The sequence below is a fragment of the Pongo pygmaeus genome, chromosome 2 (genome assembly GCF_028885625.2).
Source record: "Pongo pygmaeus isolate AG05252 chromosome 2, NHGRI_mPonPyg2-v2.0_pri, whole genome shotgun sequence".
NCBI lineage: Eukaryota > Metazoa > Chordata > Mammalia > Primates > Hominidae > Pongo > Pongo pygmaeus.
In genome coordinates, this window is record NC_085930.1 from 142,685,580 (window position 1) to 142,703,608 (window position 18,029).

General features: G+C 45.0%; 1 protein-coding gene across 1 annotated transcript in view; it reads right to left on the minus strand.

Annotated features, from left to right (window-relative positions):
• The window catches only part of SLCO2A1 (solute carrier organic anion transporter family member 2A1), a 97,413-nt gene extending 80,430 nt beyond the window's left edge, over positions 1–16,983 (minus strand). Inside the window, exon 1 of the mRNA XM_054482881.2 lies at positions 16,602–16,983. Coding sequence (XP_054338856.1) covers positions 16,602–16,697 — 96 coding nt within the window. The 5' untranslated portion in view covers positions 16,698–16,983. The remainder of the gene's footprint in view (positions 1–16,601) is intronic.
• Between the last annotated feature and the right edge of the window lie 1,046 nt (positions 16,984–18,029).

Genomic DNA, 18,029 nt, shown 5'->3' on the forward strand with positions numbered 1-18,029 from the left:
AGGCAGGGAACTTACAGGCAATTTTTTCTTGGAAACTTGGGAGACTTTCAGGGAGCCAGGTATAAACAGCAACACCTAGTAAAGAGCTTCACCCAGTAGATACTCAATAAATGCTTACAAAGTAGACACTCAATAGATGCTTACAGTAGACACTCAATAAACGCTCACTGAGTGAGTGAGGTCCTGGCTCCATATCAGTCTCAGCTCCCAGACACATACCCCAAATACACTGTAAATCAAAGGTACAGGAGGAAGTTTTCAAAAGGGCCTGTGGCACAAGTGAAGAATGACTTGTAAAACATTTTGAGAAACAGATCAGTTTAATCCTATTCTGCAATCTCTTTGGCAGCCAAACGAGCAGCAGGAGTGTGACTCTGGAAGCCTGCTTTCTCCCCACCCTTCCCTTCCACTGCTGTCCTTTTGCCCCCCGCCAATAGGGCCTCACTGTGCTCTCTAGCTGGTTCCGTCTGGTGGTGTCCCACGGGGCCCAGCCCAGGAATTTTCTGATGTCCACACCTCACACACCTGTCCCACTTAAATTGTCTAGGTACCATTCCCTCTGCATCTGACAAGCTGGCTGGGTAAGCCAACCAGATAAACTAGTTCCAATGTGAGGTCTGCCTGTGTTGTATTTCCCAAACTCAATTCACTCCACCTGGGAGTCCATATCTGGGAGAGCCAAGTTAGACACACACACCTTCCTAGAGCATCAATGTTACTCCAAGGTTTGGAGAGAAATATGACATATTATTTGGAAACACATAGATTGTGGAGGACAATATATCATTCATTTGATTTTAAGATAAAGTATAAAAATATATCAAAGAAATGTAATACTCAGGAGTAAAGCCACATCCCCAGACATCTCCCCTCATCCACCTTGTCCTACCCCTACACGGAAACTTCTTCATTCCCTTCTAGAATTCAGGGCCTCTTGGTGGGGCAGTTTGAGAAACAGTAGGTCAAGGTAGCCCTCTCTGATAACACAGGCATTTTAACTGAGGCTGTCTGTGCTCTAGGCCAGCATTTCTCAAGGGTGTTGGATGGAGCAGTTTTTAGACATAAACAAGTATGACTGATGTTTGCGTAAACAAAATGAAACTTGTCATCAGGACTCTCAGGTTCCTACAGGATTCCGGTAGTTTGCCACATTTCTGAAGGTAGGGGTCTGCCCTGTTTGGGGGTGGGAGACAGTGCCAAATCCTGACCAGACTGGGTGTTCCGAAGGTCACAAGTCCTGGGGTTACTGCTCTGGCTGTGCCAGAGCCTCCAGTGTATCCCTGTGAGCCTCCATAGCTTTTCCCTTCAGCAGGGCAAAGAGGCTGGAAAGACAGGCTCAGGAAGAGAGCTGCTGGCTGCAGAGTATCATCCCATCCTTCAACCCCTCAGTGCAGTCTCAGACTTCCTGCCTCGGTTTCATCTCCACCCCTCGGCAAATTTAATCCATCCCAAACAGTAAGACACACCCAGGGAATTAAGGTCCTCTCAACTGAAAGGGCTGGGGATTACTCAAAGACAATCCGGGTGCTTTTGCCAGGTTTCATAACAGGTCTCCTAGAAGAGTCCAGACCTAACTGGCCCTGCTCCTAGTCTCATCTCAATCAGCAACTTAACATCATGAGATAAGAATCTGAGAGTCTGAAAGGACCTCAGAGATCACTGAGCTCAGGCCCAAATGCTGGTGGGTGAGAGAATCCAGAGCTGAGAGGCGTTCTGTGGTCATGGGAAGAAGAGGAGTAAGATGACCAGGTGGGAATCCCTGCTTTGCCAGTTACTGGATATGCGGCCTTGGATGAGCCTTGGTTTCCTCAACTGTGACATGGAGACGTTGATACCTCTTTGCAGGGCTGTCATTAAGATTAGAAAAAATTTAGGAACATAGACTTGAAAATCAACTTCGAGGGAAAAAAACATACCAATCAGCTAAGGGCAGAAGAAAAGCTGGAGCACGTAAATACATAAGATCCCCTCACTTACCAAAAGCAAGCGTTAAACCTGTCCTTAAATCTTCCTAAAAGCCAGAATAGAAGGGAAACTGAACAGGTAATAAAATTTGGTATCCATAAGATAAACACATACCATTGCCCAATAAAACCAAGCTTTTATCCAACTTCAGGACTTGCTCTACATTATTCACAATAGCCAAGATATGGAATCAACCTCAGCATCCATCAGTGGATGAATAGGTAAGGAAAAATGTGGCATGTATACATATGGAATATTATTCAGCCTTTTAAAAGGGGGAAATCTTGTCAGTTGCTACAACATGGATATATCTAGAGGACATTACGCTAAGTGAAATAAGACAGGCACAGAAAGACAAATACCTCATGATCTGACTTAAATGCAGAATCTAATAAAGCTGAACTCGTAGAAGTAAAAAGTAGAATGATGGTTACCAGAGGCTGGGGGTGGGGTGGGAGGGGGGAAATGGGGAGTTGTTGATCCAAGGTACAAAGTTTCAGAGAGATGGGAGGAATAGATTTTGAGATCTGTTGCATAGCAGAGTGACTATAGTCAACAATAATGTAATATATATTTCAAAATAATACAGAGAGTAAATTTCCAATGTCTCACCATAAAAAATGATAGATAAGCAAGGTCAAGATACATTAATTAGCTTGATTTAATCATGCCACATTGCACACATAGATTAAAACATCACATTGTACTCCATAATGTATACAATTATGCCAATCAAAAACCTGTCAATCAAAAATAATAATTTTTTAAAGAAAATAAAGATGGATGGGCTCATCAACTAAAAATAAAGACTTGCTCTAGCTTCAGTAATGAAGACAGACTGGTATCAGCAGAAACAACGAAACAAAATAAAAAACCCAGAATAGATCCACACAAGTACAGCCAACTGATTTTTGACAAAGGTGCAATGGCAACTCAATAAAGGATAGTCTTTTCAAAAAAATGGTGGAGAAACAACTGGATAGCAATAGGTAAAAAAACAAAACAAAACAAAACAAACAAACAAAACACCTTAACCTAAACCTTACACCCATTCAAAAATTAACTTAAAATAGAAAATAAGTTTAAAGGTAAATGAGAAAACTTTTAGAATGAAACATAGAAGAAATCATTCAGAAACTAAGGTTTGGTGAAGAGTTCTTAGACATGACACCAAAAGCAGGATTCAGAAAATTGAAAATTGATAAATTAAAATTCATCAAAATTAAACATTTTCTCTGTAAAATATCTTGTTAAGGGGATGAAAAAATAAGCTATAGTCTAGAAGAAAATCATTTCAGACTGCATACCGAACAAGGGACTTGTGCCTAACATATATAAAGAACTCTCGAAATTCAACCGTTAAAAAAAAAGATTACAATTAGAAGGTGGGCAAAATGTAGGAAAAAACATTTCAATGAAGAGGAAATACAAATGGTAAATAAACACATGAAAAGATGTTCAATATTACGAGCCATTAGGGAAATGCAAAACAAGACCATGATGAGGTGTCACTATTCATATCTATTAGAATCGCTGAAATAAAAATTTGTAACAATACCAAATACTGATGAGGTGTCACAGCAACTGGGTCTCTCACATATGGCTGGTGAAAATGTAAACTGGTGTGATCACTCCAGAAAACAGTTCAGCAGTTTTTTAAAAAGTATTTCACCATGCAACTAACATATAACCCAGCAAACACACTTGAGCATTTACCCTAGAGAAATGAAAATGTCCACACAAAAACTTTACACAATTGTTCATAACAGATTTATTTGTAATAGCCCCCAAATGGAAACAATCCAAACGTCCTTCAATAAGTGAATGTTTAAACAAATTATGGTACGGTCATACCATGGAATATTTCTCAGCAATAAAAAGGAACAAACTATTGATACACAAAACAACTTGGATGGATCTCAAGGGCATAATGCTGAATGAAAAAAGCCAATCTCAAAAGGTCACAGATTGTATGATTCCATTTACATAACATTGTCAAAGTGACAAAATTATACAGGTGGAGGACAGATTAGTGGTTACCAGGGGTTAGAGACGGTAGTCACGGAAGCAAGGGGACATGACTATAAACGGGTCAGCACAGGAGAAATCCTTGTGGTGACGGAATAGTTCTGTATCTTGAAGTGGTGGGGTGGTGGTTACACAAATCTTCATGTGTGATGCAATGGCACAGAACTATACACACACTTGATAGCAATGTCAATGTTCTGCTTTTGATATTATACTGAAATTATATAAGATGCAACCACTGGCAGAAACTAGGTGAAGACTACACAGGACCTCTAAGCACTATTTTTCCTATGAATCTGTAATTGCTATAAAATAAAAAGTTTTTTTTTCAATTCTAAATCAATCATTCTGTCTGGCACTAGGAGCTCAGCTGACTTTCTCTATGGTGGCTCATGAGGCCCCAGGTTCCGCAGTGATAACCATCTGTGTTGATCCTCTGGGATACAGACAGGTGCAGATTCACACAGCTGTGTCTTCATGTCCTTCCTCAACAGAAACAAAATGGGATGGCCAAGCACATGTTAGTGAACTTAACTTCAGAACAGGGGCCAAACTAGCCTGGCCCTGTGCAGGCTTCCTGATGGGCTCATTTGCCCTGGAAGTATCCTTGGCTGCTTAATTCCACCATCACTGGCTCTCAGGCTCTGGCACATAAATGGTCTGAAGGCCAGCGCCGCCACAGGCAGAAAGGGGATTGAAGTGAGTGCTGGGGCTGGTTAAAGACATGGGGCAGGATAAAACTAAGTGGGGGTTGAGAAGAGGGAGAGTAAAGAGGGGCGAGGCCAGGGGACCCCCTCCATTCCTCTGCATACACCCTGGTCTGTTACACAAGCAAGACAAAAGAAGGCAAAGCGAAGCCACGTGCCCATCTCAACGTTCCAACGTCACTTCTGGATCTCTCAGAATGGAAAAAACAGATAGTCACTGTCACAACAAAAGACAGTGATCAGAAAGAGGTGAGGTGAAATGAGCTATGTATACTGCGAAACATACAACACTCTTCCATTTGTTCCATGTGAGTACCACCAGAAGACAAACTGAAAGCTAAGGAGGGCTTTCAGCATCATCCAGGAAGAGGAGGTCTGAGTGACCCATGGCCCACCTGACCCTACCCGTTCCCGTTGTTCTCTCTTCCTTTCTCCCTACAAGCAGGGGAAGCAGGCCTCTCAGGAGGCAGATGCTTAGGAACAGAACAATGTTGTCCTCAATGTTAGAGAAACACCACCCCTGGGGAGGAGTGGGCATATCTTAACTCACTGGGTGGGTGAAGGAATTCTTGGGTTCCGGGGATTTTCTTGAGAGTGTTTTCCTGAGCATGAATCTGGTTGCTGGGATAGAGCACTTTGCTCTGTAAACTGATTAGTTAAGCAAGCCCAAGATGCCTCCCCATTGCTGGGGGTCAGAAGCCTCAGGAAGTGATGGGCATAGGCCAAGACAAAGTAATTCTCCCCCATTTTTTGGTCCTCCCAGGCCAGAAGTCACCAGGGCCACTGAAGCCAAGCTGTGAGGTTTGCCTTTCCCTTCTTCCCACTATTCTCCAGCCCTCAGTCTCCACCGGGATGTTCCCTCACTGATTGGATATACATTACTTCACTACACTGGAGCTCTGGGTGTGTGATTTCCTGAAATTTAGCAGCAGTCATCAACCACTCCTTCTATAAGATAACCTCAGTTTGGTCCCAAGGGCAAGTTTTATTTTAAGGAGAAACAGAACTTCCTGAAGCCGCCAGGATAAGTCAGCTGCAAAAGCTGCTGCCCACCCCCACCCTCAGGATTACTAAATGAACCTGTTTAATTTAGCATTCTGGACACCGAATGCTGAACAGTGATTGTAGAGCAGATCTCTGCTTCTTAAGATTCCTGTAAGCCAGAGGCAACAGAGACTCTAGATTAAATCTGGTTTACTACTGCAGGAGCAGGCACATAAAACCCACCTGAGAGCTGCCACACTCTGGAGATGAGAGGGAAAGGGTATCAGCCCGTTAGCCACTGGGAGCATCCATCCTGCAGCCACTGCTGCTCCCCTTGGTCACAGCTGGGATGTGTGTGTCAACAGGGCCCAGAGAAACCACTGGCCACTGGGAATAAGCACACCCCTGCTAAACCAGTGTTAAAGAGCATAGTGTTGATGGTGAGGGCCAGCTTGAACAGGGGTTTGGGTCTTTGACTCTGAAGTCTCACATACCTGGTTCCTCTATAGTCCACCCCTTTCTGGTTATGTGAACAATTTCACAATGCCTTGTTTTCCTCATTATTAATGAGGACAATAATAGTATCCACCTGATAGGGTTGTAATGAGGATTAAATATGGATAAAGTACTTCCATAGTTCCTGGTACATTCATACAGCTCAAATACTGTTAGCCACTATTACTATTATTTTAATCATCATTATTTATTATTAAATGTGGTTTTTCTTAACTAATAACTATGCCTCACAGAATTTGGTGGAACAATTGTTCCTAAATGCTTGAATGTGAAAAAATCCTATTTGTTGAAGCAAGAATTGATCTCAGATGGGTACTGATCCTGACAGCACAGCATGGTTTACAAAGCCTTTTTCCTATGCCTCATTCCACATAATCCTTTTTGAGCCCCATGAGCTGGATATTGGTCAATTACCAGCTCTTGCAGGTAAGGACGCTGAGGCCCTGAAAAGGTGAGAAATGCTTCCCTGCATCATCCCATTGGTAGGTGGCTGGGATGGGGCCTTAAATCTGAGTCTTCTGGCTTTATCTGCTTCCCCTAAACTAAATGGTATGTGGGTTTTTGCAGGAATGTCCAAAGTGGATTGGTTAGTCTGTCCAGCAACAAGGAACCTAGACAAATGACAGACCCTCTCATTGAGTGTCCCCTGTTCCCGCTAAGGGAGGAGACCACCCCTCATATTGTCTTATGCCCAATTTCTGCCTCCAAAGAAAGAAAAAGTAAAAACTAAAAGGCAGAAATGAAATCCACAAGCAGACAGCCCGGCACCATACCCTAGGCCATACCCTAGGCCATAGGAAGTTAAAGATCGACCCCTGACCTAATCGGTTATGTTATCTGTAGATTACAGACATTGTATAGAAAAGCACTGTGAAAATCCCTATCCTGTTTTGTTCTGATCTAATTACTGGTGCATGCAGCCCCCAGTCACGCACCCCCTGCTTGCTCAATCGATCACGACCCTCTCACGCGCACCCCCTTAGAGTTGTGAGCCCTTAAAAAGGACAGGAATTGCTCACTCAGGGAGCTCGGCTCTTAAGACAGGAGTCTTGCAGATGCACCCAGCCAAATAAACCCCTTCCTTCTTTAACTCGGTGTCTGAGGAGTTTTGTCTGCGGCTCATCCTGCTACATTTCTTGGTTCCCTGACCAGGAAGCAAGGTGATTGGCGGATGGTCGAGGCAGCTCCTTAGGCGGCTTAAGCCTGCCCTGTGCAACATCTCTGCGGGGAACTCCGACCAGCCCAAACGAGGCAGATCCTGAGAGCACTCCGGGGTAGGCATTTGCCCCGGTGGGACGCCTTGCCAGGGCATGTGTGGCAGGCCCCCATGGAGGAGCAACGCAGTGGCTGAACACCGGGAAGGTTTTCACTGGTCTGGACATCTAAAACTTAGTAAGACTAGTCTTTAAAACTTGCCCACTCCGTTTGAGTGGAAGCGTGGCCTGATCACCCATGGCGTGCCTTTATCGGCACTTTGGTTTTGGTTTTGGTTTTGACTTGGTTTGAATTGCTTGACAGGACTGGTCTTGAGAACTTGCCCATTCCATTTGAGTGGAAGCTTGGCCTGATCACTCATGGTGTGCCTTTATTGGCACTTTGGTTTGGTTTTGACTTGGTTTGAATTGCTTGACAGGATTGGTCTTGGGAACTTGCCCACTCCATTTGAGTGGAAGCGTGGCCTCATTACCCACGGCATGCCTATACCGGCACTTTGGTTTTTGTTTTTGACTTGACTTGGATTGCTTGATACTTTGGTTTTGGTTTTGACCTGGCTTGGATTCCTGGATACTCTGATTTTGGTTTTGATTTTGGTTTGGTGCAAACTGCAAAAGTGTGTGTATGCCCTTTTTACCTGTTCTTTGTTTTGTGGTGTGCATGTGGTATGAGCGTGGTGTTTTGTCTCGAAGAAGCATAGGTCAGGCACAAATAAGCCCACCCTACTAGGAACTATGTTGAAAAATTTCAAAAAAGAATTTAAGGAGACTATGGAGTACTGTGACAGTAAGAAAACTTAAAACTTTGTGTAAGATAGACTGGCCAGCATTAGAGGTAAGTTGGCCATTAGAAGGAAGCCTGGACAGGTCCCTTGTTTCAAAGGTGTGGCACAAGGTAACCTGTAAGCCAGGGAACGCAGACCAGTTCCCATACACAGACACTTGGTTACAGCTGGTTTTAGACCGCCTGCCCCCAACATACAGTGGTCGAGAGAACAGCAGCATAAGTGGCTGGCAGAGGCAAGGAAAGACCAGCAGAGAGAGAGAGAAAGGAAAGAGAGGGAAAAGAGGCAAAGAGAGAGAGGAAGAGACAGACAAAGAGGGAGTCAAGGAGAGAGAGAGAGAGAGAGAGAAAGAGAAAGGCAGAGAAAGAGAAGAAGAGACAGAGGCAAAAGGAAAGTCAAAGAGAGAGAGACAAAGTCAAAGAGAGAAAGAAAGAGATATACAAGTAGTTAAGAAAAAAAAAGTGTACCCTATAAAAGCCAAGGTAAATTTAAAACCTATAATTGATAATTGAAGGTATTCTCTGTAACCTATCACACTCCAATACCACTTTGTTGTCAGTGTAAACAAGGGCGTATCCCGAAAGCACTGAGGCCTTCCTATCAAAAATCCTTAACCCAGTAACCCGCGGATGGCCCAAATGCATTCAATCTATAGCTGCAACTGCTTTGCTAACAAAAGAAAAGTAAAAAAAAAAAATAACTTTTAGAGGAAACCTCACTGTGAGCACACCTCACCAGTTCAGAAGTATCCTAAAGGAAAAAAAAAAAAGAAAAAAAGAGGAGGGGCAGAATTTATATAAAAAGAGTATTATATGGTAAATTCTTGTCCTGAAATAAATTAACTGGTTGTTTAAAGAAGGAAATATTTGTAATAAGTCAAAAAGTTGAGGCATGTTGAAGAATTATCTGCGAAAGTCATGAAAGAAAAAAAGTTATAAAAAAGAATTTATGCAAAAAATGTGGTATAATTTAAAAGTAACTAGGCCTCCTGAATTTAAAACTATTACAAAAAAAAACAGTTTGTATGCAAGGTGTATAAGAAAAGTAAAATATACCTTTGGTAGAAAGATTATAAGGAGGCATAAGAATGTACATTTTTACCTACATTAAAAAGTTAAAAAAAAATTATTGTTTTGAAGGTTTAAGCAAGTTTTAAAACGTTAATTGTAAAGAAAATTCTGTGTGTAAACATATTAGCTAAAGTTAAAGAAGTATCATCCAGTTTTTCTGTGAACTGGACATTAAAGTAAAAGCATAACAGGTTTTTCTTAAAGCACCAACCCACTCTTTAGCAAAAATTATAAAAGGTTAAAGAGTCTATAAAATCTTACTTTATGGTCAAACATTAAAAATTAGATAAATATGTCTAGAAGGTTTTATTAAAATTAGATTTAACATTAATAACACACTAATATAAAGGTAAAATTTAGCTTATCTGGTGTAAAAATCATACGAGAAGCACTGTTAAATGTAAAATGGTATTTGGCTTTCTTTGGTTTAAAAACTAATAAAAATAGGTGCTAAAGGAAATTTCTCAGTAAAAAGGCACCAAGGACTATAAAGTCTACTGCCAAGGTCCCCACATTTAAAACAAAAGGTCAATGTCTTAAAAATTATATACTTGGTTTATCTTCCACTTTCCTTTCTCTCAAAAACTAAAAGTCTTTTAGCACATGTATCACCCCTAGAATTTCCGGTAAACCAGTACCAGCCTGAAGATCACGTTCTCATCAAAGGGTGGAAAGAAGAAAAACTCAAGCCAGCCTGGGAAGGACCCTACCTTGTGCTGCTAACCACCAAGACTGCTGTTCATACAGCAAAAAAAAAAAAAAAAAAAAAAAGAATGGACTCATCACACCAGAGTCAAGAAAGCGCCACCCGCTCCAGAATCGTGGGCCATAGTCCCAGGGGAAAACCCTATCAAACTAAAGCTAAGAAAAATTTAACTCTTGTAATCTATTCTATTACTCTTTCTTCTTTCCTCATTCTATTGCTGACCACCTAGTTATTAACATAACCAAGTCAATTTCTCCTCAAACTATTGCATTTAATGCTTGCCTTGCTATATATACCCTGTGAGGACTTGCCAAGTAAAAGACAGCTTTCTGCTTCAGAAAAGTACTTCTGTCCCTCTTGACTCTCCTCAGACTGGGCATTAGTAAACTAGGACCATTTAATCCGGGGAGATTTCGATAAAGACCCCAGTGCCAACCAGAAGTCTTGCCCCCCGATGTAAAGCTTTCATGCCATAGTTGGTCCAACATTCTGTGGACCACTAAAGAGCAAGGATGGACTGCCCCAACCAGTTTTTGTAATTTCCTAAAATCATACATTCATTTTACTAGAGGATCATGGAAGTTAAAGACTTAAAACAAACTTTAGCAATTAAGACAGGATAACAAGATGCAAATGCCTGGTTAAAATGGATCAAATATTCCATCTGCACGTTAAACAAAAGCAATTGTTATGCTTGCGCACATGGCAGGCCAGAGGCCCAGAGTGTCCCCTTTCCACTAAGGTGGTCCTCCAGTTGACCAGGTGTAGGCTGCATGGCTTTTTTCCAGGATTCTACAGCCTGGAGTAATAAGTCATGTCAAGCTCTCTCTGCTATATCCCAAAGTCTGGCACCCTGCGGGTCAGCCCCCGAAGGCCATCCAGCCTCCGTTTCCCAACACTAAGTCACTTCGTGTCTCTCACGACAGGGAGGAAACTTAGCGTTCCTTGGAGACCTGAAAGGATGCAGTTAGCTTAAGAATTTTCAAGAGCCTATCAATCAGTCAGCCCTTGTTCATCCCCGAGCAGATGTGTGGTGGTATTGTGGTAGACCTTTACTGGGCACTCTGCTGAATAAATGGAGTGGCACTTGTACTTTAGTCCAATTGGCTATCCCTTTCACCCTGGCATTTCATCAACCAGAAGGAAAAAAATAAGACATTGTAAAGTGAGAGAAGCCCCTTATAGGTCTTTCGACTCTCATGTCTGTTTAGACACAATTGGAGTCCCATGAGGAATACCATATCAATTTAAAGCTTGAAATCAAATAGCTGCAGGATTTGAGTCAATATTTTAGTGGGTGACAGTTAATAAAAATGTAGATTAGATAAACTACATCGATTACAACCAACAGCAACGAGCTTTTCATGAGTTAAAAGAAAAACTCATGTTGGCCCCAGACCTCAGGCTACATGACCTGACAAAACTCTTTACACTCTATGTGTCAGAAAGAGAAAAAATGGCAGTTGGAGTTTTAACCCAGACTGTGGGGCTCTGGCCAAGGCCAGTGGCCTATCTCTGAAAACAACTAGACAGGGTTTCCAAAGCCTGGCCCCCAGGTCTAAGGGCCCTAGCAGCAACAAGGGCCTTCTTGTCCCGTTAGCACAAGAAGCAGATAAACTAACCCTTAGGCAAAACCTGAATATAAACACGCCCCATGCTGTGGTAACTTTAATGACTACCAAAGGACATCATTAGTTAACAAATGCTAGATTAACCAAGTACCAAAGCTTGCTATGTGAAAATCCCCACATAACCATTGAAGTTTGCAACACCCTAAACCCCACCACCTTGCTCCCGGTATCAGAGAGCCCAGTTGAACATAACTGTGTAGAGGTGCTGGACTCAGTCTATTCCAGCAGGCCCAAGCTCCGAGACCATCCTTAAACATCAGTAGACTGTGAGCAGTATGTGGACGGGAGCAGCTTCGCCAACCCCTGCAAAGTGACTCTGAAGAAGACGACAAGCCCTGATCTAGTCACACCCGGAAGCTGACTGGTCCATGCACGGCTGAAGCATGAGAAAACTCATCGCAGGACTCATTTTCCTTAAAATTTGGACTTTTACAATAAGGACTTCAACTGACCTTCCTCAGACTGAGGACAGTTCCCAGTGTATACATCAAGTCACTGAGGTAGGACAAAAGGTTGCTAGGGTCCTATTATTTTATGGTTATTATAAGTGTACTGGAACTCTAAAAAGAACTTGTTGTATAATGTTATTCTATACAAGGTATGTAGCCCAGGAAATGACCAACCTGATGTGTGTTATGACCCACCTGAGCCTCCCATGACCGCAGTTTTTAAAATTAGATTGAGGACTGAGGACTGGTGAGGGCTCATAAACGATACGAGTAAAGTGCTAGCCAAAACAGAAGAAAAAGGGGTGCCCAAACAAGTCACCTTAAAATTTGATGCCTGTGCTGTCATTAATAGTAATAAGTTAGGAATAAGATGTGGTTTTCTTAATTAGAAAAGAGGGTATATAGCAGAAAATAAGTACATCTGTCATAAATTAAGACTGTTTGGAAATAAATGTAAATACTGGTCTTGTGTCATTTAGGCCACTTGGATAAAAAAAAATGAAAAAGATCCAGTCCACCTTCAGAAAGGAAAAAATGGCCCTTCCTGTACTAAGGGACAATGTAACCCCTTAGAGCTAGTAATAACCAATCCCCTTGATCCTCGCTGGAAAAAAGAGGAGCGTGTGACCTTAGGAATCGACGGGGCCGGACTGGATCCTCGAGTAAATATCTTGGTTTGAAGAGAAGTTTACAAACACTCTCCTAAGCCAGTGTTTCAAACTTTCTATGATGAACTAAATGTGCCAGTACCAGAAATTCCAGGAAAAACAAGAAATTTGTTTTTGCAATTAGCTGAGCATGTAGCCCAGTCTCTCAATGTCACTTCATGTTATGTATGTGGAGGAACTGTAATAGGAGATCAATGGCCATGGGAAGCCCGAGAATTAGTACCTACAGACCCAGTTCCTGATGAATTCCCGGCTCAGAAGAATCACCTTGATAATTTCTGGGTCCTAAAAGCCTCAATTATTGGACAATATTGCATAGCTAGAGAAGGAAAAGAATTTACTCACCCCATAGGACGACTTATTTGTCTAGGACAGAAACTTATAATGGTATCACAAAAACAGTCATTTGGTGGAGTTCAAATCACACAGAGAGAAATCCATTTAGTAAATTCCCAAAGTTGCAAACCGTGTGGACCCACCCGGAGTCCCACCAGGACTAGACAGCCCCCACTGGATTATACTGGATATGTAGGCATAGAGCTTATGCCAGATTACCTGACCAGTAGGCAGGTAGATGTGTTATTGGCACTATTAAATCATCTTTTTCCTACTGCCCATAAAAACAGGCGAACTCCTGGGCTTCCCTGTCTATGCTTCCCGCGAAGAGAGAAGCATAGCTATAGGAAATTGAAAAAATGATAAATGGCCCCCTGAGAAAATCATATAATATTATAGGCCTGCTACTTAGGCACAAGATGGCTCGTGAGGATACCAGACCCCCATTTACATGATCAACTAAATCATACGGTTACAAGCTGTCTTAAAAATAATCACTAATAAAACCGGCAGAGCCTTGACTATTCTGGCCCAGCAAGAAACTCAGATGAGAAATGCTATCTATCAAAATAGATTAGCTCTTGACTACTTGCTAGCAGCTGAAGGAGAGGTCTGTAGGAAATTTAACCTTACTAATTGCTGCCTACACATAGATAATCAAGGGCAAGTAGTTGAAGACACAGTTAAGAGATATGACAAAACTGGCACACGTGACTGTGCAAGTGTGGCATGGATTTGATCCTGGGGCCATGTTTAGAAAATGGTTCCCAGCGCTAAGAGAATTTAAAACTCTAATAATAAGAGTTATAATAGTAATAGGAACCTGCTTACTGCTCCCTTGTTTGCTACCTATACTTCTTCAAATGATAAAAAGCTTCATCGCTACCTTAGTTCACCAAAATGCTTCAGCACAAGTGTACTATATGAATCACTATCAATCTGTCTTGCAAGAAGACACAGGTAGTAAAATGAAAGTGAGAACTCCCACTATTGAGTGAGAGTCTCAAAGGAGGGGAATAAGGGAGGAGACCACCCCTCATATTGTCTTATGCCCAATTTCTGCCTCCAAAGAAAGAAAAAGTAAAAACTAAAAGGCAGAAATGAAATCCACAAGCAGACAGCCCGGCACCATACCCTAGGCCTGGTAGTTAAAGATCAACCCCTGACCTAATCGGTTATGTTATCTGTAGATTACAGATAGAAAAGCACTGTGAAAATCCCTATTCTGTTTTGTTCCGATCTAATTACTGATGCATGCAGCCCCCAGTCACATACCCACTGCTTGCTCAATCGATCACGACCCTCTCACGTGCACCCCCTTAGAGCTGTGAGCCCTTAAAAAGGACAGGAATTGCTCACTCGGGGAGCTCGGCTCTTGAGACAGCAGTCTTGCCGATGCCCCTGGCTGAATAAACCCCTTCCTTCTTTAACTCGGTGTCTGAGGAGTTTTGTCTGTGGCTCGTCCTGCTACACCACCATGTCATATATGTCCCAAGATATGTGCAACCCATCCCCCACTGCAAAGTGGTAGGGCTATTACAAACACTCTTATTGGGAGGAAATATCCCTTCAAATAGCAGAGCTCCCAGTTATTGCCCCAGGAGGGAAAGGTGCAAGTAACTTTAACTGATGGAATTTGAGATTCAAAATTTACCTTAAGCTATCCAACCTCATACCTGGTTTCAGGCTGATAAGTGGAGTTAAGTGGAAGTCCTCCAAACTCTGGTCTTGCAATTAGTATGGATCAAAGGAGGTGATGACTAACAGAATCTCATTTTTAGAGTCAAGAAAAACTCTTAGCCAGTATGAGTACTTAACTCCTTTAGGAGGCCAATTGGCCTGAGCCCAGCCCTCAGGTACGTGTGGTTAAATCATCAACACATGAGAAATCATCTTATTTATATAGATCTCCAAATAAATTGCTGCCATAAACACTTATTTTAGGGAATCAGGGTGGGTCTAAATGGATCAATCTCATTCAGCCTTACCCTCACTGTCAGGAATCTGTTCTGGACACCCGTCCCTCCTGCCCTTCTTGGTGAAAATGAAGGGAGGTTGCCCCACCCTGGTTCCTGCAGAGGCCCCTTTCTTTAGACCATCTAATCCTAGTCCCCACCCTTTCCTCTCAATTCCTAATTTATAAATACCAAAGGTTCCAAAATTCCTGATGAAATTTCTCCAAAATGGTGGAACCAAAACTGCACACAACATTTCCATCCAGGTCTGGCCAAAAATGAGGAGATTTGGAGATTATTTTAAACTATCTCAAAATTTCTGTTGCTTATCCATATACAACTACAAAATCAATTCAGCCTGTATTTATTGCGGTGCGGAAAGAGCAGAAGCAGGAGTGGAGATCCCAGCTGAGTAAGTATGCAGGTGAGATCCACTCTGACCTCCAGATCCCTTTCTGTTGGACACATATAACCAGTCCACGGACACCCCCATCATCCCTTTGTGTAATCTGGCTTCCCCTTAATTGCACCACCGGAGGCTTTACTCAGCCCATCTGACTGTATGGTTTTGGGAAACAACCTCTCTACACCATGATCCCACCCTGACCAGAAGGGGCCTTGATGCAGTCTCTGCAGTCTCCCACATCCTCACCGCAGCAGCTTTGGCCTCTCAGGAGGTATCTTCCATTGTTACTTCTGCCTAGCCAGAATGGGCAAAAGAGCCCCAGTGTGGATTGAACCATTCCAAGTCCTCCTGGACCTGTGAGGGAGTGGAAAGCATTTCCGACCCCCTGGGAAAGGTACTCTCATCCTAACAGCTGCCAACACCCTATCTTCTCACCCGCTCCCGGTAACTTGCCTGGTGAGTGGCACCTGTTTAGCCCTTACTGAATCGTGAGAGCTGTGACCTTCCTGGGGCCATTTCCAGACCAGGGAAGCCAATCTGAGCACGCGGGTTGGTTGCCAGCCTGGGGAAGCCACCCGCTTTGAGAAGGAATTCTCAACGTAACCGCGAGCGGCACAGCCAGGTGGCAGAGCCCCTCGCCCCCGTTGGCGGGAGAAGAAAGCCTGGGGAAGGAGAACATCCCTTAGGCCACCCACCCCAAGACGAGGGGGCTCGGACGAGACACAGTCTGTCCCCCAAGGCGAGGGGGTCCCCCTGGCACCTCCAAGCCCATCCCATTGACGAAGTAACCGCCCGCTGGAGGCCGAAAAAGGGTTCCTCGAGATGATCTTTTTCAATCATCGAGGACAATTCTCTCGCTTATAACTCTGCCTGGAGTTATCCGAGTAAGCAGTAAGCAGGTACTTCCATTGTCCCATTACTTACTCCGATGAAGGCGTGTGAACACACACACACACACTTGCACACACACGCACACAAGCGCGCGCGCACACCCACACGCTCACACACACACTCGCACACACACGCCCAGCACGCGTCGCCCGAGGATGAGATCGGAGCGCGGCACAGGAGGGAGCCCGGGGCTCCCGGAGCCTCCTGGCTCCGGCAGACAGACGCGGGTGCCCAGCCGAAGGTGCGCCTGGCGCGGCTCCGGCCCGGACGACCCCGCGGACTCCGCTCACCTTAATGTTGCCGAAGACCGAGCGGGCACAGCGGCCGGCTCGGCTAGTAGAGGCGTCGCTGCCCTGGGACGCGCCGAGCTTGGGCAGGAGCCCCATGGCTGCGGGCGGCTGGCCGGGCGCGGAGCGGCGCGGGGGCGGCGGGCCCCGGGGCTGGGGACCTGGCGCGCGGGGTCGGGGCGCCTCGGGCTGGAGCGGCCGGGCGGGTGAGAGGCGACCGCGGCGGCAGTGGCCGGAGGAGATTCGCGGAGCGGAGACTGAGCCAGCGAGTGCGCGCCCAGAAGTTTTTATAAGTGGCCGCCGCCGATGATGAAACGCGCTCTCCCTCCTCCCTCTTTTCCTCGGGTGTCAAAGGCGCTGCGAGCCCCCGCCCCGCCGCCGCCGCCGCCGCCCCCTCAGACAGGTGTGACGCCGCAGCGACCCGCGAGGCTTGACTGCCCTGGAGAAGATCCCGCCTGCCGGGAGGCGGGAGGGAAGGAAGGAGGTGGCGGGCCCGGAGAGGGGAGGTGAGGGCTGTGGGGGGGCAGGAGGCTGCAAGGGGCTCCTGGGGACTGGCGAAGAGAGGGTGGGCGAAGCGAAGGTGGGTGAGTGGAGGGGATGGAGAAGGAGGTTGGCAGGGCTGGGGGGCACGAAGCCTAGGATATGAGGGGGCCCGAGGCGGGCGCTGGAGGGGCCAACGTCAGCCGGGGGGTGGAGGGGAGCCCCAGCACCCCTCCCGACGCTCTTGGGGAGATTTACGGAGCCAGTCTCTGCTTGTTTGCACTCGCAGAAAACCTAGGCCCTCAGTTCCGGTGATGGCTCTGAGACTCGCTGCAGCTCTGTTTGTGTTGAGGACTGATTTATATTTAAACTGCTCTTTGCGCTGGAGAGGGGGCTGGGTAACAAGGTGAAAAGGTGGGGGCTGGGCCCGAAGTCTCTGGACCTGAGCCAAGGTAAACTGCAGGGGCTGTCAAGTGTCAGCATGGCTGGGTCTGGCATGGGGTGCTGGGGGGAGGGGTAGAAGGGGTGGGGTGGGGGGTGTGGACAAACAGGACGCACCCCACTGACCTCCTTCTCAGTGCTGGAATGAATAGTGGGTTATTTTTTCCCCAAGATTTTCTACCACCAGGATTCCAAGTGCCGAGAAGAGACAGTGAGGCTTCTCAAGGGAAGGATAAGAAGGTTCTTCCAAAAGCAGATGCAGTGAGGAATCCAGCTCTGGAGGCATTTTTCTAGCTCCCTCATTCCTGTAGTCCCGTGCAGAGGGAACCTCTCCAAGCCCACCCCAAACCCAGGAAAAGATGCCGTCAATATCCAGGAGGCTTTGGCTAAGACAAAGGCCACAGGATAGATAGACCACATAGGCTTCTTATTTCTACCCAAGACCTGATACCTTTCTGGGCCAGGTCTGGCCTGGCCTGGGCTTGGGGGCTTCTATCCACCTGCGACCCA